This window comes from Chelonoidis abingdonii, chromosome 24 (assembly GCF_003597395.2).
Source record: "Chelonoidis abingdonii isolate Lonesome George chromosome 24, CheloAbing_2.0, whole genome shotgun sequence".
Lineage (NCBI taxonomy): Eukaryota > Metazoa > Chordata > Testudines > Testudinidae > Chelonoidis > Chelonoidis abingdonii.
In genome coordinates, this window is record NC_133792.1 from 20,909,416 (window position 1) to 20,936,636 (window position 27,221).

At 46.1% G+C, this 27,221-nt stretch overlaps 1 protein-coding gene across 7 annotated transcripts in view; it reads right to left on the bottom strand.

The window, feature by feature from the left end:
- Positions 1-219: 219 nt before the first annotated feature.
- The window catches only part of KCNT1 (potassium sodium-activated channel subfamily T member 1), a 192,998-nt gene continuing 165,996 nt past the window's right edge, over positions 220-27,221 (bottom strand). For 4 of the 7 annotated variants that reach the window (XM_032767561.2, XM_075060458.1, XM_032767563.2 and 1 more), the window contains 13 exons: positions 25,824-25,929; positions 23,535-23,707; positions 23,188-23,259; positions 22,307-22,441; positions 21,581-21,692; positions 17,154-17,255; positions 16,069-16,152; positions 15,444-15,572; positions 14,191-14,211; positions 12,975-13,278; positions 8,725-8,787; positions 2,126-2,210; positions 220-1,225 (listed from right to left, as the gene is read on the bottom strand). In XM_032767561.2, coding sequence (XP_032623452.1) covers positions 1,105-1,225; positions 2,126-2,210; positions 8,725-8,787; positions 12,975-13,278; positions 14,191-14,211; positions 15,444-15,572; positions 16,069-16,152; positions 17,154-17,255; positions 21,581-21,692; positions 22,307-22,441; positions 23,188-23,259; positions 23,535-23,707; positions 25,824-25,929 — 1,507 coding nt within the window. In that variant the 3' untranslated portion in view covers positions 220-1,104. The remainder of the gene's footprint in view (positions 1,226-2,125; positions 2,211-8,724; positions 8,788-12,974; positions 13,279-14,190; positions 14,212-15,443; positions 15,573-16,068; positions 16,153-17,153; positions 17,256-21,580; positions 21,693-22,306; positions 22,442-23,187; positions 23,260-23,534; positions 23,708-25,823; positions 25,930-27,221) is intronic. The other 3 variants (XM_032767569.2, XM_032767566.2, XM_032767564.2) reach the window with 2 other exon arrangements.

Below are 27,221 nucleotides of genomic sequence, written 5' to 3' on the forward strand. Positions count from 1 at the left end.
TGGGTACTTTAACCCTCAGCTATGTGTGGCTAGACTAGGCCGGTTGTCAGTTTCTGTAATACTGCCAGCCAGAGCTGATCTTTGATATGCGGTGATGTGACAAAGTCTGCAGGGGCCCAGCTGAACCAGGGGTTCCATGTAGCTATGACCACAGATAAACAGCACAGGGATGATGTCACAAGTTTTGGTCCTCAGTTTGCCTGTTTATGAGACTTTTAAAGGAAGGTGGATTTGGCACAGGCATTTGATAAACGTACACTGCTGTAATTTGACAACGGCTTTGGCTCATAGCCCCAGCGCCTAAGGACAAATCGCACACTTCCAGCAGCCCTCTAGCTTAAGGGGTTTCTTGTCCCACCTCAGCAGCTTACTGGAGCTTCCAAAGGCATGATGTGCTATTGTACCAGAACTGGAGATGGCTAATTAAAAGTGAGTGATGTCTTTCACCTCTCTCCCCCCCAGCTGTCTCTTTCCCCATAATGGAAAACAAGGCAACAACGGCTGAAGAGCATTAGGACGGGTGGGTAGCCTGCAGGGGGAAGGATACCATTGAAAACATAAATAAAAAGGCTACATGATAATTTTCTCTCTTGCCCTGACACTGCCACATTCCACTGGGTACAATGTGATCGGCAGTGTTTGGGGGTGTTTTTCAGTCCGATCCTTCTAGTCAATCAGGTTTCAGTTGTAGTCTCTGTTCACTTCGGCCACGTCCGCCAGTACCGATGAAGACTGTTCACTAGTTGCGGTATATATTAAAAAAAAAAAAGTTAAAAACAAATAACCGTACGAATCCTCGAGCCTTTTATTTGGCCAGCTGTCCTTTAACTCCGAGGTTTGAGGAATTTTCTTTCAAGGCATTTCTAAGCAGCTTGAATCCAGGTTGGGAATTATATTTTCTTAGTGCAAAGCGGAGGCATCTGCCAGGACATTGGAACCCACTGACAAGTAGTGTTCACTGGATTTTTTTCTTTTAAGTATTCCACCTGGAATCCATTTTTGTCCCCAAAGAATTCATCCCCTTGGGTAAAGTTTATAGTAAATTCTCTTACAGTTCCATGCATTAGCAATATGAGAAGAAGACGTGGTCAGTGGCAAGGTTGTTTAGAGCTGTGTTTCATCTCTTGTTTCAGGATTGCATGGGTCCAGCTTGTTACTGCAGCTGCTTTTTCGACTGTGGGAGTCATTGGATACATGAGCTAGAGGGTCAGAGCGTATTAAATACCTAGGAGAAACATGGAACAAGCCTATAAGTGTTACATGTACGTGGTAGGCACCTAACTCATTTCCAAGCACACAGGCTTTCTTGGGAAAGCTACCCAAGCTCTCTGCCCTCAGTTCCTCCCAAGTTAACTCTGTTGCCATCAGTGGAGTTACTCCAGATTTACATCAGTATAAATGAGAAGATGTTCCACAGCACATCTTCAGGGCCAGGGGCGGCTCTAGCTTTTTTGCCACCCTAAGCACGGCAGGCAGGCTGCCTTCGGCGGCTTGCCTGCGGGAGGTCCCCAGTCTCACAGATTCGGTGGCGCGCCTGCGGGAGGTCCGCCAGTCCTGCAGCTTTGGCGTACCCGCTGCTGAATTGCCGCTGAATCCACGGGCCCGGTAGCCTTCCTGCAGGCAAGCCGCCGAAGGCAGCCTGACTGTCGCCCTCACCGCGACCGGCAGGGCACTCCCTGCGGCTTGCCGCCCCAGGCACACACTTGGAGCACTGGTGCCTGGAGCCACCGCTGTTCAGGGCAGACTGTGTATAACTAGCTGCATAAATATAAGACTCTCATGGGGGTGGGGGTGGTTATAATAGGCTTAGTCGTCCCTGGTGCAGCTGCCGCTGACCCACCGCTGGACACCTGGGCTGTGGTGGAGACTCAGCTTCTTCCCCTCCCTGAGGCCCCCACTGCCTGCTTGGTAAGTCTTCCTCCACTCCCCTGCCCCCCACCCCCCAGCCCAAAGTTCCCACTGCTTACCACATCCCTTCTCCATGGCAGGGTCCCCAGAGCATGAGAATGACCCATGTCAGCTAAAATCTCACAAATAAATATATAGCTACTCAGATGACATTTAGCAATTTTTTCCCATCATTTTGCATTGCATTGCAACCACTCTGTGTTAAGTTCATACATACACTATATCATTGAGTTCCAGGCGTGTGTCTGGCGGCGGATTAATCAGGACATAGGATAATGTGTTCTGATGGTCATTCATTTCATCTGCAAGGGGTGAAAACCAGAGTAGTTATGCAGGTGGCTGGGGTTATCACTGGTAACTCTTGGCTGAATTAGTCAGTGAACGTTTTTTAAATCGCACATGCACTTGAAAATGGGGCATCAGAGGGGCTAATGGACATTTCCCGATTCTCCCCAATGCATTACAATTATAGAAGCAGGTGTGCTAAAGAATGGGTGTGAAATGGTGCTCTAAACTCACACGTCCAGCGTGTCTGCCAGCTTAGCCCTATGACAAATCCTGCTACAACAGTGCTTGATGGCTCAAGTCTCTTTTTGGCTTGGTTTTCTTTACACGCTCCCAGGCCCCCTTGGTTCATCCAAGCCCGGCGCTGGCTAGCCCAATGAAAGCAGCACTTTAACCAAGATGGGCTCACCCCAGCTCACTTTCGTACCTGAGTGCCTCCCACCAGACAAGCCAAAGCCTCACTAACATGACAACCAGCACCACAAAAGCAGGTGGGGGCAAACAGGATTGTGAGGAGCCTCTTGCCTTTGGAGTCCATGATGCATTAGAGTGAAAAAGCATATGAACATCAGCTTGTGGTATCATGTTTTAAAGGTGCTGTAGGAGGCAAGCAGGTTCCCTTCCTCTCTGCATAGACCTGGAGACAGGCGGTTAGCAGGGGGCTGTAAGGTAGACCAGGTGGAATGGCAAAGCTGGTTTATAAGCGGTGAGCCCTGCGAGCACTAAATCTCCGCGCACCAGTTCGCTCTCTGGAGAATAAGGGCTTCCCCGCCCCCGCACAGCCAGGCTTTAGCTCATAATTTGGGAGCACCCTAATCTGAGAGCTGAAGGGCTCCCCTTCTGATCCTGCTCCTGGAATGGGCTGGGTCATGGACCACTGCTGAGCAGTCACTCACTGGTATGTCTGCATTTGGGCTGGGAAGGGGGCCATTCCCCGCTCGCTTAGACATACCTGCGCTAGCTCTGCTCTAGCATACTAAAAATAGCAGGGTAGCACAAAGGGCTGGTTGTGCTAGCTGCCAACATATGTACCCTCCTGGACCATATTCAGACAGCGAGCCAAGCTACCAACCATGCAGACCTGAGAGTGAAGAGCTCTGTGTTGCTCAAATGCTTGGTTCGTTGACCAACAGAAGTTTGTTCAATAAAAGATATTACCTCATCCATTTTCTATCTTATAGAGCTTCCTGACAACCGTACACACAGCCTGTCTGGGGTCTCCTTTTCCCCAGGCTCCTATGGTCACACTCCAGTGCATGCTGTCCCTCATGCTCTCCACACAACCCCTACAGTCAGTGATCCTTATGCCAAAACCTCTGGTCTGTCCCCAGGAATGAACTGAACATCTTCCAAGCCTATAGGCATTCACCAGAGCAAGGCCCTACACATGCCTCATTCATTCCCCTGGACATTGGGGTTGGCACCTGAACTTTCAACCATCACTTTTTCAAAGCACCAGGCTGCTTAAGCACATGTGAGCATCTGAAAGCACTTGATGGCAGCCACACAACTCAGGTATTTCAGTGATGGACAATTTTTAGTGTCTATCTCAGACCATATGGCATCGCTAAGGAAAGTAAAGAACTGGTCTTACCTTGTTTTAATGCAAAGAGAAAAGTGACGTTACTCTTACTGCACTACGTGCACCATATGCCCTCCAAAACGCTGTCCAATGCAACTATAATACCCGTCAGCTGTATGATTTTTTGCCACAGTCACAGATTTCCTCTTGTTCATTATTTTACTCTTAGCCCAGCAGCAAGATTTATTTACATGATTTTTTTTTTATTCTACCCAAAAAAAACTCATTGTAGTTTCAGAGCACACAGGACTGTAGCACAGTTAGGTACTTAATGATGGCAGAATTCAATAGCAAAACTCTGAGTTACTAGCAAGTTCATCAGGAATTATTCATGGCCATCAACACATGCATATCATAAATTACCTTGTAAAACATAATACTCCATAGAACTAGCCTCATCGATGCTGCCAGCAAGATAATTGCATGGGAATATTTATTTGCATGGTCTAGTTACATCATGTTCATGTTGCACAGAGTAAATAGTGTTCTAAACGGTAGCTCTGGCTTGCTTTTAAGGTAACTGAGCAACCAGGTCATGAGTGAAATGAATGCAAGTACGTCTGTTCAGCAGTCAAGAAAATTCTGTTCATCAACGTGTAGCTCAGTAAGTGTAAATGGGAGTGGGAGCTGTCAAACAATTAGCAGTTGTCACATTCACTGACAAGATGCATTGCGAACAGGATGGAAAAGTGGGATGACAGGTTAATAGAGAGGTAAGTCAAAGGCACAGTAATGACTGAGACAGTTACATGAAATCACAATAAGGCTTTTCACTGGGACTTCAGCTCTAATATTAATCTGAAATACTCCAGCATCACAGAAAACCATCTACTGTGCTTATTAGATTTTTTGCACAATTTTTGAAATCGTAGTTAAGGTTTTATCATAGAGTGAATGTTCAGTGGTGCCACACTCTGCTATAGCTTGCAATAGCAGACCTTCCCTAAACAGATGTTAGTCATCTCATGCATGTGTGTTCTCTACTTTACTGTTTCTCCTTCTATGCCTGGACCTTTCTCCTAACCCCCTAGTCTTTTCAATTCTTGTTACATCTTCCTTGGTTTTGATTATTACTGTATAATTGATTGTTCCTTTAAAATGTGTTCGCCAGTGGAACTCTAGAAGATACTTTTTCAGGAAACATGCCAACACTTCTATAAAAGCAAGTCAAGCAAAATATGAAATAGATTTGTCTGAGCAAACAGCCAAATGCAGGTGCAAAGATGCATGCCTCCAACTGACAGCAAATGTTTGATTTCCAGGGCAGATGTGCCAACTGAATTTACTCACACGTAAATATGCTCATAGCAGCTTGTGCACATCTGGTCAGCAGAGAAGCATTGCTGAGAATTGCGTGTACAAATAGTATGCAATTGTCCCCTCCTGCGATGCCAGGCAAAGTGATGTTGCAGAATTGGCACCACTGATGCCCTTTGTGTGGCTGTAATGATAGGCTTCCCAGTTACCAATAATCATTGCATCAGTGGTTTCGAGATGGGTATATGTGTGTACAGCCCATAGCGCTTGAGGCTAACGGAAAAAATCAGCTAAGCCATAACATTCATGCGTTATCTGCTACTGTACAGAATGTTGTGAAAACTAATACACCTCCACCCCGATATAACACTGTCCTTGGGATCCAAAAAATCTTACTGTGTTATAAGGGAAACCGCATTATATCAAATTTGCTTTGATCCGCTGGAGCGTGAATCCGCCCTCCTCCCGGAGCGCTACTTTACTGCATTATATCTGAATTCATGTTCTATCGGGTGGCATTATATCGGGGCAGAGGTGTACCTAGATCAGAGATTAATCTATAAACAGGTTGTAATGACTACACAGGCTACCTATTCCTGTGGCCTCACTAACAGCTTGTTTTAAAGACCCTAAGCCATGTAAACACTATGTTGTGCTATAGGCAAAGAGTGGTCCTTTCACTCCCTCTACATTAGAGATGGAGACAGTGAAACCTCAGAGGTTGAAGGGTTTAATGGCGCCCCACACTGCAGTCATATACATCAAATCCCTCCTTCCTGACCCTTCTCATTCCTTCCCCTGCATTCAGGAACAGATCCATGCAATCTGCCTGCCACCCCATCTCCGTCAGGGCTGTCAAGGTCTCCTTGCAATGAAAATCCACGAGCATGTTGGAGCTTCATGTTTCTGCTGGATCTGAGACTGTGTTGTCTTTTCAACATCTCATACGACAGGCAATATGAGACAAACAACCAGCCTTGAAAATGGTTACACTTGCCCCCAGGAGCAGAAAATGGTTGTGCTTTTATCTCCACAGCTTGTGAACAGAGAAGTCTCCGAGGATCCAAAGATAGCTGAGATCTGGACAAAGGGTATGGCTTAAAATGGGAGTCTAACACAGGGCCTTATCGGCTTTCCCGCATTAGTCCCCTCTCTATCACTAGGCACACAGACACCAGTAGCCTGGAGCAACTTTCTTTCATCTTCAGCTGGCCAAGAGGCAGCATCCATTCCTCTAGGTGAGTCACATATATCTATGCTTCTTCGCTCAAGGTTGGAGCAAAGCACCTTGGCTAGGATTAACCTGGAAGGCCACACCTTCAGCTAGTGCATCACACATGGCTATGATGCATAATGTAAGTGGGCACCCTTTCAGTAGCAGGTTACACCTGAGTTTCACTTTCTACATGGGCTGCCAATTCACTTTTGCATGGATGAAATCCGATAAAGCCCTAAATAACCTACCCTAGTCTGGTCTCCAGCTCTCTGCTCCCCTCTGCCTCAGCACGTCTCTGCTCAGAAGGAACTTTTCAGCTATCTGTCCTGAGGGCAGAGTCAATGAAAGCCAAAGCGCATTCTCAAGAGCAGGTCCCCACCTCTGGGATTTGATCCCACATCATTCCCTCTTCGGGCTTCCCACTGCTGGCCTTGGGATCTGCTGACCATCTCCATGGTGATGAAGGAAGATGGGTCAGTTGCTATGGAGTATTGTGAATCGTGCACTTCTTTTTGGGAAGCTGTTGTTTGGTATCATTCTAACCTATGTCCGGAATACCACCGCTGTGAGCAACCAATCAATATTTAGAGCCTTCAGACAGTTTGGTTTTAGCTGATCACATCCCATTGCTTAGCCTTACAGTGAAACAGGAGCAGAAGCATAGTAATGCCATGAGAGCAGGGCTAGAGACATTTAAAACTTCTTACAGCTTGGGTATTACAAATGCGCAGTTTGCCATACGACTGGGAAAGGAGTGGGCATACCTTTGGTAGAGGCAGGTTCTCCTGCTCCATGGAAGCCACTTTTCCTAGCAAAACCATGCATTAGGGCAAAGCACTGCTAACCCACCAAGTATATTGCCATAGCGTCTTCCCTGGATCAGAGACTCTGTTGTTCCCAAGTTGCAGATATATGCTCACTAGACCAAGTTAGAGAGTGTCTAGATATAAACTTGGTCTTCTGACTAAAAACCTATGAGCTCGTAGATTGGCTGAAGAGCCAAAAAATAATATTAACATTAACAAATTTTTCTGTATGTATTTTTTGTTTTATTCTTTCTCTTGGCTTATAAGGTTGTAAGTACGAATTCATAATGCTCTGACCATCGAGGTATTTACACCTTTACAGCATAAGAAATCAAAAAAGCTTCAGGCAAAAAAATGTCACTGAGACATGGATTAACAAATACGGACTGACTAATTGGCAATATACTGTAACTGAGTGGGACTTCCATGACACCACATTTGGGGCCATTTCTCTGACGAAGCACACAATCTATAGGGAAATGCCAACTTTTCACCTTAAGTGTTGTCTAATGAAGGCCCGAAATTCAAATAGGTGACAAATTTTTTTTGCTCATCTTTGGGTTTGATTTAAAAGGGTCTTGGCAGAGAATTGCTCCATAAAGATTTGCTTTATATTTTGTTTTGCTGTAGCCATCAAAATCATATGAACTTTGATGACTGTAGTTAAAATCCCTTCCCACAGGTACTTCTACTTAAATGCTTCAACTTCCTTCAGCATGGCCTGTTTTCTACAAAGCAACACAGCACGGTCATGCTTCAGTCAGGGACTGAGTTACTGTTTAACCCAGTATGAAATTCAGCTCCAACTGCGAGATTTCAGTCCAGGGGTAATTGCAAATAAATCCCATCGGACTGGAATGAGACCATCCTCTTGGAGACTAAACAAGGTGCTCAGACTAGGTAAAGCATGGGTGCTAACAGAATTTGGTCCTTGCTCCTTTGAATCAAGTCAAGCATCCACAGATGACTTGGGGCTAACCATTAAGAACACATAAATGGTTTTGTTACACTTTGGGATTCTCCCATGGGAGTTTTGAAATAAAATAGCAATAAAACCTAGTAGAAAACAGTTCTTTAAATTATACGAGGCTCTTACATTTTGATCCCGGGACACACATTTTAAAATAAGATAATGAAATATTTGCATTTCTATAGTGCCATTCATTGGCTGGCCCTGAAGTGCTTTGTAAACTGTCTCAGACTCAGTGTTTCTGGCATTTGGAGAAGTATACAAGTCTGGGGCAAGTTACATTCAACTCTGAGGCCCATATTCCATAGCTTCCAGAGAAGTCGTAGTTTACCTCCAACCTTTTTTATTCTGCCAAGGAAAAAAAATCTGGGTCTCAAATTCCCAATGGTTTCAACAGACATAAATCAAGTTGCAGTGGAGGGATTTTTAAAGAGGCAATTAACAGCTGTAAGTTCCTTGAACATTTTCAACTAGAAAACAGTCACTGAATTTTCTCTCTCTTTGAGTTTACTGGATCTTCCATTTGTGGTTCAACTACAGGATGGTCCTTTCCCAATCCTGTCCAATAAACAAGGACTTAAAAGGCTCAAATCAGTCTAAGGTGAAAACTGGCAAGCGGGTGTGGGTTAGACTTAACTGGCATGATCTCGTTATGCTGGGTGCAGCAAGTCAAGCTTGACTCCCAGGGAAAAAGAATTACCTTGCAAATATCCAAGGTTTACCCGATTCATCACATCACTGGCTGTTAAATTTGCTACATCCTCTACAGAACATACAGAGAAAAGGTACAGACATAAACAAAGAGAAAGAGAGAGAGAGATCAGCAAGCAGTGATTCGGCAAGTATTAGAGACGAGCTCCTGAGCTTTCATGATAAAATGGGCAAAAGAAAAGAAAGGAAAGGGAAAAGAATGCAGCCCAATGCATTCTGTCCGTGAGGTGACAGATAGTCAGACACCAACAGGTGATATGCTGTGATAATGTATCCAGAGCACTGTGCCAAACGTCACTGGTCCACGGACACATCACTGGGTCCAAAGGAGCCTTCGACTTCACAGCACGTCAGCGGCACATTTCCATCTCCTCCTCTTTTATCCCTCTCCATGTTTTCTAAACGCCCAATTGACCAGCTCCCCACTCTCCTCAAGCCTTGAAGTGTAGCGTTCCAGCTGAACAAGGCCTGGAGTCCAGCTGGGCCTACGTGTTGCAGAGAGCTCTAAACATGGACCCAGCCCACACACCATTATGCTGCAGTCGCTATATAGGAAGGATAAGCAGGGATATCATAAACTTCAGAGGTTAACCCTTGTCCCCACCATCAAAATATCACAGCCAATTATTTGGATTTCATTCACACTCCGGAGTGTAGCATCCCACCTTGATCTGTTACGAGTCTAATGGCTCCCACTCTGTGAGAGGATCTAGTTTTCCTTTCTAGCTGACAAGTATTCACCCACCTGGACATTTGGCTGCACTTCAGAATGAATGTCCAGCAAATGCTAGATGGTCGTGCAAGCCCATAGGAGCAAGCTGTAGAAATTCATAAGTGCGAAAACCCTAGGCATCTGCTAAGAAAAGGCAGATGTACAAGTTGCAACTACCTTCAAGCACTCTGACCTGTGTGACCAGCTCTTGGATAGTCTGTATCTCACTTTGGTAGCTTTACTGGAACAATCTTTCCATTAGGACAGGGTGGCCAAACTTTTTGGCCTGAGGGCCACATTGGGGTTGCAAAACAGCATGGGGGGCCGGGTAGGGCAGGTTGTGCCTCCCCAAACAGCCTGGCCGCCACCCCCTAGCCACCCCCTCCCACTTCCCGCTCCCTGACTGCCCTCCTCAGAACCCCCAACCCATTTAACCCCCTTCTGCTCCTTGTCCCCTACTGCCCCCTCCTGGGATTCCCTGCCCCTAAGCGCCCCTGGGACCCCACTCCGCTATCCAACCCCCCCTTCTCCCAGTCCCCTGACTGCTCTGACCCCCATCCACACCCCCTTCCCTTGACAGGCCCCCTCCAGGACCCCATACCTATCGAACCCACCCGTCCCTCGTCCCCTCACCACCCCCCAGAACCTCTACCCCATCCAACCACCCCCCTGCTCCCTGTCCTCTAACTGCCACCCGGGAGCCCTGCCCCTTATCCAACCCCCCGGCCCCAGCCCCCTTACCATGCCATTCAGAGTAGCATGTCTGGCAGCCATGTCGCCCGGCCAGAGCCAGACACACTGCTGCACTACCCTGCAGGAGCATGCAACCCCACTGCCCAGAGTGCTGCCTGCGTGGCAGCGTGGCTGCAGGAGAGGAAGGACAGTGGGGGAGGGGCCGAGGTCTAGCCTCCCTGGCTGGGAGCTCAAGGGCCAGGCAGGACGGTTCCATGGGCCGAATGTGGCCCGCGGGCCGTAGTTTGCCCACCTCTGCATTAGGACATATAATTTTCCTGCTTGTCTAATATTAAAAAAAAAACCATGTTCTCTTGGTTCTCTTATTCCACTATTTGACACATGCTATTGCTGTCCCTCAGCTAATAGCCCAGGGCATTATTATACTAAATCCATGTCCGTTATTCTGGATCTGCCTTGAAGGCTCCAGTGCTCTAGTACAACGGCTAACAACTGGTGATCATCTACCACAGTAATTCTTTGAGCATTTGTATGTGAAAAGGAGGAAACGCCCACATCTGTGCTGCAGACTTTGAGCCCTGGCTGAAGAAGGGCTCCTAGTTCAACAGAACAAGCAGCAGAAAGTCTTGGGATATTAACAGTGGGGGAACAGCAGATTGAGAAGAATGCAGTGAGGTAATCCTTCAAACTTACTCTACCATGCTAGAATGGGAATCTTTGCACTGACTTCATTGGATATTGGGTTAGATCCTTCATTATACATCTCTCTGCCGCTCTTTAAGGAAACAAACTTGCTGGTGAATGGATGTTGCTCCTGGTTCTAATTCTGGACTGTAAAGACTCAGTGACGATACATATTGCTGGCAGGTTGCCAACGAGGGACTAACTTGGATATCATTAACCGTTCTTATGGAAAACTCTCCACTGACATGCCTCTGTTTCCGATAGACACCATGGCACACAAGCAGATGATCTACTGTGAGATTTTGTATGCTAGTAAACCAATTGGCATGGGGCTGCCCACTCTGGTTGACTCTAGATGCTGGTATAGTAGCACTCTGAGTGACAGGGCGTGATGATGACAACACTGCTGTCTCTGTAGCCACTTGGTTGTTCAACACAGTGTCATAACATAGTCACACAGACACAGCAGTTTGTCTCCGTGTTTCTAGTAGCACTCTGATCCAGAGGACAGCAATAATAACATTGGTTGTGCTTGGTGCTCACTCAGACTTTATTCTGGAAGGCTCTGACCCTACCAATGATCTCAGCGAGGCTCTGCACGCATGCTCAGAATGTGCCCAACTACAGGACTGGAGCCTAAGGAGCCATCCCCTCGCCTCTTCTTGATTTGATTAGCTACCATGGAAGTGAAATGAACTCCTTGTGCCATTGGAACATTGTCCAAAAGTAGGGAGCAGAAGGCAAGAAGGGAGAAATGCTCCACAATTCCACATCCACCAGTAGAACGTCCCAGCTCTGAAGGGTCCCTCGGAACGACACCTTCTTCCTTAACTAGGCTTGTGGAACCGGCTGGTGCACTGGGCAAATCTTTGTTTCCTTTCAACCCCCATCTCAACCCCCACTCCTCCACCCAAAACAAAATGTATTTATTTCTCAGTTCTTTTCCCTCTCTTCCATGTATCTGAAAAGTTGCAATGATGCAAACAACTTAGAGACCAGAAATCTAAAATCCCTCCTGAACTGTATTGTCAGGGTCACCCCAGCTCCACAATCCCACCGTGCACAACGGTCCTGGCCCGAAGGCTCCAGTTACATGGCTTTTCGTTTGCATTATTTTGTCTCAGACCGGATGCCCTTTGAAGTGTGGGTAGGGAACTATCTCCTCAACATGAAGGGTAGAAGCTTTTGTAGCATGGAGGCAAACAGGCAGCAGCACAGGATGGTTTAAAAGAAAAACAAGCAAGCAAGCACACCCGTGGCCTAAAGACTTCCTCATAACTAAGGGATCGATTATTGTCCACAAATGGTGAGAAACACTCTTGGGCTAAGAGCCAATTAAAACACTTTAGAAGAACTAATCATTGCACTGAGAGATTCTTACATTATGCCCAAGGATTATATCGTACACTACTTGCTTTACTGAGAGCTGTGAGATAATTAAAGAGTTATTAAGTTCTACGCACATCGAAGTGAACCACTCAGCTCTATAGCTACTGAAAAGCAATTCTAGGAGAGAATTTGCTGAAGGATTAAAAAACTATAATGCTAGAATATTGCCCCAGCCTGAGCTCTTTTCTTCCATGTTTTGCCAAGGGGCTGGAATTCTCAGACAATAGCATTAGCAACTATTATAAATGGATATTTTGGTCAGATTCATGATAGAGTGGGGCCAATATTTTCAACTTCTCCTTAGCCAGTCATCAATTTTACAGGCACAAATAAGTAATGAGTGAAATTTTGCCCCTGTAATTTAGGTCATTTAGACATTTATTTCCCTGGTTATACCTGATACTGAGATATTTATTGCACCTGAAAATAATTACAGATGCGTGCACAGCTATTTGTGACTGCTGAAATAAAGGCCAGTATCTGAAAACAAGCCCCTTGCTGTCTCAGTGCTGTGGAATTTATAAGGCAAGAGGACTGCAGGTTGATGGGAATGCCGAGTTTGAATGTACTATCCAGAGCTATGAACAAGTTAGAGGATCAGGCTTCATTTTGGAATTGTTTTATACCCCGAATGTGTCTGGTTTGGCTTGGCTAGATGCTAAAATACATGATCAGCTTGTGAATGGGGCGCATCGCTGGAAAAGCCATTAACTTTTGCATTAAATTTTGCTTTAACATAAGCAAGAACAAAACCTACTTACCATACCCAGTTGTAGGTAAACCCAGATGTTTCATTCGGTTTTTGACAAGCTCTGAAAGCTCCTGCCGCTCCGACCTCCTGTACAGACTCAACCTCTGCTGGCTGATCCACTCTGCTGTTTTGCTTGTGTGCTTGTTTCCCTTCCGACTCAGCCTGCGTGCCCACTGCATGCTTTTACGCCGTAGCAAGGGGTGTTCAGACTGGTCACTCGAGCAGGAGTTCCTGTGATGGCTTGTCTTGATGTTCCAGTGCTCCTTGACATCTTTTGTATCCTCGCAATCCTCAACATTGATTGAGATCTGCGACTGGAAGTCCCAGCAGTACATAAGAGGATGCACTAAATATCTTTCCACTGAAAACACACTGAACACCTGACTTCACTGGAGTTGGCTGTGCCCAGCTCCTTGTAGGACCAGGTACTTACTTGGACAATGTATTATTGTGATCAGCTACCCATTCTTAAAAAGGGGCTCTACCTTGGTCTACACCTTTACACCAACGGCCAACTAATCAGCATTCCCCAACATTATGAAATATGCATATTGAGACTGCTACTTCCTGGATCCCTGTAGATGCTGGGTGGATCCTGACAGTTCAATGGTGACATTTCATTTTCATACTATCTGGTAGTGTTCTAACATTCACACCAAGGGACTGTTTCCCTAACTCTGAACCCCACCTCCACTCCAAAACCCTCTAATACTAGAAGCTATGTAGATGGTGAACGTGGAATTTAAAAATAATAATAAATGCATGTAACATCACTGGCACAGAAGTTTGTATGGAATAATGTTCTCATGATGGCCAAACAGCTGAACTTCCATGTTTTCCTTTCATCCTCACGACAGATAGGACAGCATATATCCATTATAAAATGTAAACCTGAATTGCATGTATTCATTTATAGTGCCATGGTTTGCAGCACCTCTGACAAAGGGGTAGATTGGATTTAACTAATTGTCATCCTTCAGCTCCTTGTGGCAGTTTTCTATATGGCTTTCAATTCATATTTAAGATTAAACACTCTTCAAAATTAAGACTGAGTCACTAACCAACTATTCTAATCTGCCCACGCTGGGTATTGCTGAATTTCTCACAGCACTGTGTGCTGGATATAGATCATCATTGCCTTGATGAACATTAAGTAGTCCACTAAATTTTAAAGAAAACCAAAATCGTAACAACGTTCTCACAGGCTCAATACAAACGTTTCTCACCTGAGTTCTGATGTCATGAGGCTGCATTGGAAATAAAACAAAATAAAGATGCATATGTGTTAGTGGTGAATATGTATCACTGACTGCCCATCGTATCCTAACTCTCTCTTGTCCCCCAGTCTAAGCCACTGTTTAAGATCTGTAAACATGTCCAGAGTTAACACACAATAATAATTAATCATGGCTTCTATGGCACTTTCCCAGTTCAGAGCACCGCACAGAAGGCCGTTAACCTGTCTGTGGTCACGCCATGAGCCAGTGGCAAGACGAGGATCCCACGATTACCCAACTCCAAACAGCATTCCTAACTTTCTATGCCAGTGCTTGCTTCACCTTCGCCTTGTCCAGTTACCCAGGCTCGGCAATGTAGGCCACAGAGCAGATGCGACTGGCACAACTTTTACAAACTGGTTGGCCAGGCCTGGTGTTCCTGGTTTAAACTTGGAGTTTTCCTTCTGCGAGGTGGCTGCCTGCCATGGCTGACGAGCCCCACCTGCCCTATTTTTGTGCCAATACTAAATACTAATATGATTTTTCAAATGGGGATAGTGGTGGTGCCGAAGAGCCCCAGCACCGCACAGGATCCCCTAGGGCCAGGTGCTGTACAAGCACAAACCCCTCCGCCACCAGTGCATATTTGACTTTTAACAAAAAGAACATTCTCACATATCCTTGTGCCATGTAGAAATTAGGAGAGACGAGCATGGACTCTGCGAGCCAACCTCCTTTCCAGTACGCATTCCTACCTGCTTCACACTGGGTTAGTGCATGCACATTTGTTACATTCAATCCCCCTGCTTGGGCACCAACTCCAAGGAATCGGGAGCCCCTTTTGGCTGCTGGCAGCCTGGCCCAGCTTGTCCTTTGATCGAAATGTTACTCCATCAGCTGCTCAGATGGGATTTCTCCTTGCCTGGCTAGACATGGTTGTTACTATAATGCAGTTCACTAGCAGCTATAAGATCAGAGCTGACAGTGCAAGTAGGGTGCCCAGACAGAAAGTGTGAAAAATCGGGATGGGGGTGAGGAGTAATAGAAGCCTATATAAGAAAAAGCCCCCAGTATCGGGACTGTCCCTATAAAATCAGGACATCTGGTCACGCTAAGTGCAAGGGCCAGACTGACTGACGCAATTGCACACATTTTGGAAGTACTTCTACATGTTATCCAGTGACTTATCCTTGCTGGGACCTTTCACACCAGGGCTGCAGCCTGTAAGGTTTTCCGCACTCTCTGACCCCTACATTTCTTACCTCAGATGTTGAGAACATGTGCGATTCAGTTCTGTAGATCCCAATGGGAATTTCTGCGCTGGAAGAGCAAAGCTTCTGGAAGAGACGGCCATACGTACGGATCCACAGGTCATCCTCAGTGATTTTCATCTGACCAACAGGGGGAAAAGTGTCTGTTTGCTATCACTGAAGGGACCCCTCACCAACAGGGCATTCCTGTCTTGAGAAGGTCCAAAGCTGCAGAGCTTGGATCCTGTTCTGAACTTCTCCAAGGCTCAGGGATGTTGAGACCCAGGGCTTTGGTTTGATCCCACAGGAAGAGTGCGTGAGGTTCCTGTCGAACTCTCTTGGGACTGAGGTTGTTGTAAGGTTCAGCTCTATACTTAACTCTTATTGCACATGACATGGAGGAACCAATCCACTGGCCAAGTTGGTGTGATTTTTGTCTCCCTCTAGAGGCCAGCCCCAGTGACTACAACAGTCTGCTATTCAGTGACAGAAGTTCTTCTTTACCGTGGCTCAAGAGGCCTGTGCTTGGGGGCTAACAATCCCCGATTCAATCCCCACAGAGTGTTCACATGCAGACCTGCATGCATGTGTGACCCCATTGCATTACAGCTTGAAAGAGACAAACATTAGCACTTACAGCACAGAGGTAGCCAGAACCCGGCGTGGTGTCAAGGCCCAGCAGCAATCTCGTAATGGTGATCATGTAGTCCTTCACGAACGACTGACAGGAGAAATTTAGAGAGAGATCAGGCCAGAGAAAAGGTTTCACTTGTTCAACTGTTCACTTTAATGTACAAATGTATTGACAATCTGAGATTATATTCCATATTCTCTTCTATTTGCTTCTTATGTTGTGCCCACACCCATGGTATCTGGGCACATTCCAAAGGCGAATTCAGTGATGTGACTAACATCTGCCACATATGGCTCCTTCCTTCTCTCTCTCTCTCTCCCCCTCTCCTAAAGGGGGAAAATGGCATGTGGGTTTATTTTTTTTAATTCATGCTGCATTCGGTTTTTAAATGATTCTCTAAAATACAGGAAACCAACATCATTAACAAGAAGAAAGTAAAATGTGCCCTGAAGAGGGATATAATGAGGGCACAATGTAGAGTAATGCAGCATCCAAATGGCTCAAGGGTCCCTAAACTAGACACGTGACACATACCAGGCCACAGGCAGAACCTGGGAGATGCCACACAGTTTTCGAGCAGGATACTAAAGGAGCGGAGAAAGCGTGTGTAGAGCGAGGAGGCTGAGGGCCGAAATGGAAGGGCCCTCTCATTAGCGTGAGTGGGACAGGTGATGGAAGGGCTGGACCTATAGGCCTGTCTAGTCTCCAAATGTCCCCATTTCTGTTTTGCTTTAAGGTGGCAGACATTCCCTTGGGGAAGCTGATGGGCACAGCTGCCATGCCCCAATTCACCCCACTTCGGCTCTAGCCATCTATCAAATAGGGTCCTGAGGATGAGTGAGATTGCAATGAATGCCTGGGGAACCTCTGGGAGGTTTTACCTGAATCCTCTAACACAGAAGACTGAAAGGAAGGGACCCTTGCACTAGGGTAAGGCCTCTCTCTGGATGGGGACCCCATCTCGGATATGGTGCTGGAATGCCTGTTCAGCACCCTCACCCTAATACACTAGTAGCTGCAAGACAGAAGCAGCTCAGCCCTCGGCAGCATTCACAGCAATACCACATAATCTGGTAACTTGTTCTTACCTGATAGAGCAACGTATCCAACATGCTAATGCTGAACACTCTGCCGGCAGCAAATGGGAGCCGGAACATGAACGCCAGGTTGGAGCCGTTTTCTCGCTCTTTCTATGGACAGAGAAGAACACAGTGTGACAGCTTTTACCATTATGTTCACCACTTTTACAAGACTATGATACATTTTGTACAAAGTATGTCTGGTGAGGTAACATTTAAAAACTCTTAATCTGCTAAACATTGTTGTTCTGGTAAAATGTGTGCATCAACATTGCATGTAAAGTTACAAGATTTTACTATACAATATTGCTGTAACATATTCCAAGATAGAAAAGGAAGCCCAAACCAGTTTTCAGAGACAAAGACACACTGGCTCCCCCAAGCAGGTGCTAATGGACAGGGCCGCTCTGGCAGCATGCCGCGGGGGGCGCTGTGCCGCTTGCCGGTCCTGCAGCTCCGGTGGACCTCCCACAGGCGTTTCTGCGGACAGTCAGCTAGTCTCGTGGCTCCGGTGGACCTGCTGCAGGCGTTTCTGCAGACGGCCAGCCAGTCCCACGGCTCCGGTGGACCTGCCAGCAACAGGCAGAGCGCCCCCCGCGGCATGGCGCGCTGGGGCCTGGAGCCAGACCTGCTAATGGACTATCACTTGCTTAAGCAGCCATTCTCTGGGGAAAGTGTGAACAAGAATTTTGCATTTCGTCACAAGGACAGTTCAAACCTCACATCCACAAGAGACTGTTTGTCACCATGATTCTGCAAGGATGTTTCCAGCACAAGAAACTGAATTATAAAGAGGGAAGAAAAACACTTAACCTCACTCTCCTCCTTTATCTGTGCTCATGACAACAACTCTTAAATAACTGAACTTGGGACAGGGGGCAGAGTCCTGGCTGGGAGGCTTTTCAGATAGTACAGATTGCCCTAAACTTATGGTGAGAAACATTTTCTTCTTGGTAGGATTTCCCCATTTTTCCCCACTAAAAAACAAAAACTGAAAATTGGCAAAGTTTTGGTAAAAGTTTTTGGTAAAAAGTTTAGACTTGCAGTTTTCAAAAGCCTTTTTTTTTTTTAACCCAACACTGGTTTTTAAAAACCATAAGTTCTGGAAAGGGGGGGAAGGGGTCTATTTGTATTTTTTATTGAAAAACTGATTTTTTTCCCCTTGCAGGAAATTTTGGGGAAAAAAACAAATTAAAAAAATCCCCACAAAAATAATTGGCCTCCTTCAACTGGCTCTCGCATTCCCTGAATCAGCAAGGCACAAGCAGCAGCAGAGGTGGTGAAGTGAGACTCACAGAACCATAGAAGATTAGGGTTGGAAGAGACCTCAGGAGGTCATCTAGTCCAATCCCCTGCTCAAAGCAGGACCAACCCCAACTAAATCATCCCAGTCAGGGCTTTGTCAAGCCAGGCCTTAAAAAGCTCTAAGGATGGAGATTCCACCACCTCCCTAGGTAACCCATTCCAGTGGTTCACTACTCTCCTAGTGAAATAGTTTTTCCTAATATCCAACCTAGACATCTCCCACTGCAACTTGAGACCATTGTTCCTTGTTCTGTCATCTGCCACCACTGAGAACAACCGAGCTCCATCCTCTTTGGAACCACCTTTCAGGTATTGAAGGCTGCTAACATCTTGGAGCCCATCCACCAACCCAAGCTCACGGCTAGCAACAAGCAACATCTGGATTCCATGATCTGACATTGAATCCCACTCTCCAGAGGCTGCTGAAGTTTAGCACCACAACTACCCTTGGGGGCTGCACCCTGGGGGCCCTATAGGGTGTAATAGCTAGCAGGTCTCTGAGCACAGCTTCACAGGTCAGTTCCTGCTTTGATCATCCCCCAGCATGGAACACACAGGGGTGAGTTCTATGTACTATACACATTCTCCTCTCCCATGATCAGTGAAACTTGTGGGTGCAGGGGAGGGCTGGGAGAAAGAATTTTCGCTTAAGCAATATAGGATTGCAGTATGTACAAATGCAGTCATCATATCTGCCTTTCTAGCCTGATGTATTCAGTATCTCAGATCAAATTTCCCTTCGAAGGCAACAGCAGCCGTATTTTCTAACTGCCTAACACCACATCCATCATACACCCCCTGTTGGATATCACAGTACAGACAGACAACGGCCTAATCTGGCATTTGCAGACATGGCTATCTTGAAACTGTATTAATTTAATAATTACCTTTTACTCTCTGGGTGGCAAATTCTAGCACTGGGTGACAAATTTCTCTCTTAACACTTGGGCCATTCAGATAATTATTAACACCAAACCTCAGATCTTAAGACTATTCCTGGATCCCCTGGCAACAGGCTTTGAGTGCAGCTCAGAGTTAATAAAAGCTGCCATCGAATCTTAGCTGTCCTCAAGTGGTCAAAGAGGGAGCCTTGTACGCAGAGTGCAATAATGGTCAGGCAAGGCTGTGGATAGGGGAGAATGAAGCTTCTCATTTCATCACAGGGAACTCTGGGGATCAAAACATTATTGCATTTAACAGCTTTCCTGAGAGACTGGAGAGTCCCTCACGCCCAGGGTCTACCTGCCATGAAATTAATAGAAATGTCATTGTAGCCATTTGTTATTTTAAAAGTCAATGGAAGTTCCTGATACTTATGATTTGTATGGCTATGATATTGCTAGATCCCCACCAGCCTAGAGGCTGCACAGACACAGAGTGTCTGCCCCAGAGAGCTTATAGTCTAACAGACAAAACAGAGCTATTGTCCCCATGGGAAACTGAGGCACAGAGAAACTAAGGGACTTGCCTAAGGTCACATGGGGAGGCCATAGCAGAGCTGGGAATCAAACTCTGGTCTCCAGCATCTTAGCTATAAGACAATCCTTCTTCTCAACATGGTTTCACAGCAGCCTGGTGACAGCACATTCATTGCTGACGTAGCTGCATCCTACCATGATGGTGACCTCTTCCAGTAAAGCCAGCCTCGCACTTACATCACCACTGCAGTCTGGTTGATTCAGCTGGTTCTCCTGCAATGGAGAACCCATTGGCTTCCTTTGGTGTCTTGGTCCATTGCAGAACTTTGGGTGTTTCTGTTTCTCTTGAAGTTCAGGATGCACATGGAGCCCCTGCCCACGTGTCCTACCCTGTCTGATCCCTGCCCTTATTTATAACAGCGGTGTTCATTTGCAGAGAGTTAGGTCTCTTCTCTGATGGAGAATCTGCCCAACAGTAACTGGCTGGCCTGCAGTCACATCCTGAAGGCAGGGGGTCAGATCCTGACCTTTGACCAGCTGGCCATGGCAGCCCCCCAGGCCCAGGGCACCGTGCTGCTCTCAAGGCCCAGGAAGGGACATGAGGTGTACCGGCACTTTGGCAAGACCCCCAGCACCCCCACCGTCACAACAAGCCCTACGTGAGCTCCAAGGGGCGGAAGTTCAAGCAGGCCCGGGGCCGCCGCATCAGCCAGGGCTACAAAAACTAACAGTGCCGGCCTGCACCTACCTGTGTCCAATAAATGGGTCAGAACCATGAGGGGAAAATGTAACTGGATGGATGCTCTATTGGCCACAGTGACTGCAAGGTCCAGCAGGACAGCTTATCTATGACAGATCTTTCTGCACAGCCCCGAGACCCTTTCAATTCAGAGATTGCCCTCAGAGACCAGTCACAACCAGGAAGTTAGGCAAAAACAGAGAGAGAGGGGGGGAGAGGGGAATATAGTTCAGCATTGAGTTTATGCTGGTTTTGATTCGCTCTGAATTGGTTCAACCACCCTTAATACCCAACACCATGAATGCAGTACAACACGTGTGTGTGTGTGTGTGTGTGTGTGTGTGTGTGTGTGTGTGTGTGTGTGTGTGTGTGTGAAAATCTTTTACCTTCCCCTCAAGAGTAGCATCAGAGATGTAAACTGTCCTGGTTCTGACTGGCACACACTCAGCCAAAGACCGTGACAAACTATTACTGCTTTCATTTGTTACTGTCAATGCAGCATCTCAGACACTCACACGGTCTGGTTCAGTTATTCCTTGAATGTTTCCCCTTCCCAACAGCTGTTATTTCTACCCCACAAAAATGCCTAAGCAACATGTAATATAAACACTGACTGTAATTTGATGCAGAAGTCTATTCTCGCAGAACTGTTTAACCCGCCACCGCAGCGGGAGCATTGTACCGAGTAACTGACAGCAGGGCCAGCTTTGAAGAGTGCCGATGCTAGTCGCACTAAGGAAACGCAGAGACCCACAAGGTCAATTGCCTGCATATTTGCGTGTCTCCGATTATCCAGGGTGGATGTTCATTAACTGTGGTGCCTGAAGTGCACAGCAGGAGAGCGCAGGACTATGAAGAACTGTAAATTAATTACTCATTACAGAACCCTTCCTTCAAACACAGGCATGCAGGGAACTCGCCAGGCTTCCTGTTAGCAAACACAGACCTTCCCTGTGGCGAAGGGGCTTCCTTACCTTTTCAAGTTTGGAGAGGGCCAAGGAATAACTGTCCTTTGCTCTGAACTGCATGAACCTCATATTGGACGGGTGGGTCAGCTCAGTGATGATGCTAAGGCTTGGAAACAGCCTGCAATGGAAAGCAGACTTGTCAATGTCTGATGCTCCCGCTGCCCAAGGGAGGTGGAGAGGAGGAAACTTTCAGCTTTGAAATGTGGCCAAATAAAGAGTGGAAACGGCCTTGTGCCCCACCCAAGATCTGACACAGGCTGGGGTTAGAGCACCAAAAGCTGTACAAGCAAAGCCATCCCCAATACCACCTCACTGACCCCCTTTTAATTCTGAATATTAACTGGAGTGATGCTAGGTGCACCCGACAGCATGGCTGGCAATGAGTAAAGTTGCGGACAGAGTGCAGGGATTCTCCTTATTAACTAGCACGTCTGCGCGCAAGGGCCAGCTGCAGGCCGTGTCAAACACAGGAGCCCACTCTGGGAGCCCAGACCTAACATCTGCTCTAGGTGCCTGAGCCTGCAAACCCTCGGTGTGCAGAGTCCCCATGCACATCAAGGACAGTTCAACTCATTGCAGAAAGGGCCAGCTAATATAGGCACCTCTCATCGGACAGCTCGCACCCTCTGCCTGGGGCCAGTTGGAGTCTTTTGTTTCCATTAAGACAAATAAAATACTATAAGAAGAGAGGCAGGTGCAAACAACAGAGCAGAACCCATAGCTGCTTCTTACCGGAACATGGTCTGGACGTTGACAATTGTTTTTGCGTCTGCCATGTAATCCTCCTCTGCACTCATTGTGCTTTCCTTATCCACAACCACCAAGTTGTCAGCATAAATGATCCCACACTGCAGCAAACTATCTAGGCTGGAACAATCCCCCAAGACAAAAGGTTGTGGGGGGGTTAATCCATTGGAAAATAAGATGCTGAATGACAGTTTGCAAACATGCCCATGTATTTGCACAGAACAAATGCCCAGGCAATCCTGTGCATGCAAAATTCTTTTGAAATAACCATAACCATGTCCAGTGCAGACTTACAAATCCTAGGAGGGGGAAAAGCTTGAGATGAAGCCAAATTATGGTATAGTGGCAGGGTCTTAAAATGTGACCCTCTCCCAACTGTAGCTGTGCCAGTTAGAGAACCCAGGAAATCAAATGTATGATATGTCTGCTAGGTAAGAAAAAGCCTAACTTAATTCTAGATGGTTGTGCTCCTATACTGCAGTGATGGGAGTCCATGTAACTACTCAGACGTACAGATAGAAAAGTGGGGCTCTTGGAAGTAGAGATGGAGAAGACCATCTCCAAATTCCCCTGAAGCCCTGGGGAAGTCCAGCTCTGAATCCAAGCTTCACTGCTGCTGTCCATGCCTATAACGTGGGGATCAGCCACGCACCATTGATTAGGCTTTACGAGGCTGCATGTGAAGCCAATTATTCTTTTAGTCCATATGGTAAACACTGGTCCTTATTGCCAGTGATACTGTATGCCTGGTACTGGCAACATAGCATCACTTTGCTTATTCAATTTTCCTCTGCAGACTCAGGGCTATTTTCTCCCTTGATTTGCAACACATTGTAAATACCAATAGCTGTAAACAAGACACCTACTTATCGATCGTGCCTTCCATGTAGTAAACCATGGGGAAACAACAGATGGCTTCCAAGAAGTGGTTCTCAGGCCTGGAAGAAGAGAGGCAAACAGCAAGAAGGTTCATAGGGGCATTTTCTTTTCCTCTTGCTTACTAGTATAAATCAGGAGTGAATGCACATAAGTCAATGGTGAAGAACAGAGGTGACAGGAGAATCAGGCCATCAGATACACTAGATTTTAGGAATTATATTAAAAATGCTAAAATTACCCATTTAACTCCTCCCATATATACACAGTATGAAATACCCATTGAATGCAAGGAAAGATCTGATGCAATGAAAAACAACTTTGGAAGAGTACTTGCTTGTTGTCCAGTAGCAATACAATTGGGTTTAACTCTTTCCGGGACCTATAGTATGCACGGAGAGGGACGATGAAATTATACAGGCCATTCCCAGCAGTCTCTGCTGAAACTATAATCAACTTGTTCTTAAACCCATAGGCCTTGGCATCTTCATAACTGTTGTGCTTGCAGCCCTGTGCAAAGACAGAAAAGCACCATGGCTCAGTGATCAGTCTGTAGAGCTGCCCATCTGTCCTGACACTGTGTGTTTTCCCCCAGGAAAGGGGAATTGTCTAACATTCAGGCATGGCAAAAGCACTGAGCCAGCTCGGCTCTGAGATGTGAACTGTGCAGAAGCTCGTGAGCACCCAGAGTGAGAGAATGACCCTACAGACAGTTGATCTAGAGAGGATTTGGAATGTACCCAAATTTCAACCTTCCGTGTCTGGGCCTGAGGGCTTTGATGGCTCCAGGTCCTGGCTCGCTTTCACTATTTTTTCAGTTTTGAAAGTGAATTTTGTGCTGCTGGAAGAGACCAGACTAACCAGTCCTGGAGAGGTTAGCTCTCTACTAACCAGGCCTGGCCCAACGCCAGCTCTCCCAAACTGCCCCACGTGTGCCTTGAACCTGACTCACAGGGATACCCTCCCAAAAGGAGTTCAGTCTCCAGGTCCCACAGTTGAGAATTCTATAAAGGAGGACAGTTATGGTGGGTTTAGTGCTAAGGACTCCTACCCCTGAGGGACAAGACTAATGACTTGTTTCATAGACCCCAGGTTGTCAGAGAATAACAACTTTCAGTGACTGATGAACTGGGATGTGTCTGAACCAGTGACTTAGATCAGAAACACGAAGGTGCCTTTTCACATGACCAGTTCTCAACAGTGAAATCAAAGCTGGTTTTGGGGAACCCTGCCAGGCATGCCCTGAAGTTCAGATGTTTCCCTTACGGATCAACACCCGAAGATCGACAAGCCTGTAACATGTCACTGAGAGGAATTCTGAGTTTAAGTTAGAACTAATATGGTTCCCCTGCGCCGGGCTGGATCCTCAGCTGGTGGGAACCATCGATTGACACCAGCTGAGGATGTGTCCCACAGCTGTCTCTAACCTTACTTTTGCACTCCCCTTAACCTGCTGCTCTAACTTATGCTGGCTGCAAAAGACCAAATTGGACAAACTGCAGCTGCAGGATTGATGCATGACAGTGTCCTAGCGAGTAAATTGGCTCCATGCTGCTGGAAGATCAGGCTTAAATGGGGGTCACTCTGCCAGGCTCAGTCAATCAGTCTTTCAGACTAAATTTCACTGGCAGGCAATGTAAAGCAGCTGCATTGTCCTAGTCTGGCCCCTCTTCAGAATGAATTAGCTTATATTAAGGAAAGACAAGCAAAGGAAGAACAAAAGTAAAGTCTCACTGTGAGTGAGCACAATGTCTGCTCTGTAACATGCTGCCTCATCCTGCCTCGCAAAATGGCACCTGCCACTGAGACACCAATCTCCTGGGAACTTCAAGGTGCAATACACAGAAAACAACCACCTGGTTGTACAAAGTCCTGTAATTATTGCTTAAAAGGAAAATTTTATCCCAGAAAACTAGAGAGACTCCTGCATCTTTTCAATAAAATGTTTCCAGCCCTCTCTCAGATAACAGTGCGAGAAAAGCAAACACGCTTTACAAAGCAACCACCAGCCGACAGGCAAAGTGTCAAATCACATCTCCTGCATGAATCATTCTGCTGCATGGTGGGGTCTGCACAGGACTGGCCTGGCACGTTTAAGCTGCTGCCAAAAAGCAGGTGTTTTCACATTTTCATTTTCCCAAGTAAGTATTACATCTATTCCCCCTGCAGCCACCGAAGAGACATGCTGTGTGCTTCATACAACTCCAACCAGCACAGGGTTATGTGCAGATGTAGGGTCTATTCTCATCCCTATCACTGATTCAGTGTAACTGCACCTCTGTCTAGCTAAGGTGCATATATGGCCCCCCCCATAGCTGTATTGATCTCCTCACAATCTTTAATGTATTTATCCTCATTCCACCCCTGAGACTAGGGAAAATACTAATATCCCCATTTTACAGATGGGGAGTTGAGACACAGATTTAGTGACTTACCCAAGATCACATACAAAATCTGTGGCAGAGCTGGGAATTGACCCCTGGTCTCTGAAGTCCCAGGCTTGTGTTCTCACCACTCGAGGGAATAATGCTGCCCTACCTTAGCAACATGCTTCAAGCCCCTGCCACAAATGCAAGTGCAAATAACATCACTGGAACCTTTAAATGCTGTCACAGCAGCCTCTTACCTTGTCCAACCTCAAGCAACAGAAAGGGGCTTTTACAGGTAGAAGGTGGCACAATGTGGGAGAACTCCCAATATAGGGTGAATTCGGGGGGTAGCCTTTCACATATCTGCAGAGGAGACAACATGCATCAGGGCACGTGTATATTTTTCACACACAAGGAACACTTATTTGCCCTGGCAAACACATTTGTCCATACACAGACTGTTTAGAAACACTGGAACCTCATGGGTTTATGCAGATCACACTAAGGATGTTTTATAAATTCTTCCAAAACAGCCTGGGAATTTTTCAAGATAAGTTTCTTTGAAAATACTTTTGCCATGCCCAGGCTCAGGGAATATCTTGTCAAGACTTTGTTCTCATGGAAAGCGAGAGAACTAAGAAGATGGTGGAAGATAAAGGCATCTAGCAACTTTTAACAGCAATGGGCCTGAACCTACATCTTAAATCTAAACATCACAGAATGGTATAGCGTTCCAAGCCTGATTCAGATTCACAATCTCACAGCACATTTGTAGGCGGGTTTTTTTTTAAACATACTAGACATACTGTAATTTGTGTTTCTGATATTACTGAAGGAATAGAAAGCTTTTAGCTTACAAAGTCATTAAAAGTGTACGTTAAATTATAAACCAAATAAATTTGTGTGAGCATGGACCCATGCATCTGCAGAAATTGTTTATCTTGTAAGAACCAAAACACACACACACATGATTTATTAAAGCCACGTCACAAATGAATGCAATGCCAACTGCTTCTTTAAATGAATATTTTTACAGCTGGAATCAACATTTTATATTTCCCTAATGATGGGGAATGCAGACTAGAATCCCTTCGCTGCCCCTGAGGTAGCAGAGGAAAGGGAGCTGGTGGAAAAATTCTCCTTAGTCCACGAAGTGCTTCTAGCTCAGCGTGACTTACTCAGAGATCAAGGGATGATTCTCCAGAACTGCAAGCAAGGAATTGTGAATAAGGCAAAACTGCTTCACCGTCAGTGTCTGACAAGTTAATGTTTTGTACATGCTGAACTGACCACATGGTGTTGCTCTAGCACCATTTTATAAACATATTAATCGACATAATTTCTGCTCGGCTCAGCATGTCATTGCTGATAACATTCAATCACAGTTTCCACAGCAATATAGCAGAAGCAGAATAAAAACTATTAAACGGGAGGCTAATTTATGCAAATGGCATAATTTGTGAAGGGTAAAATAATTTCATTGGGTTTGTTCTTCCACTCCACTGGAAAATGTGAAATACCAACATGAGGCCTGCTGGCTATCTTAATAGACAGCACAGATCTGAGGACTTTTTTTGGTTCTCACTGGTGATTCCTGCATTGCACTTCAATACTGGCCTTGCTCTCTTGGAATTCAAAAATCCCACTGCTTTTAA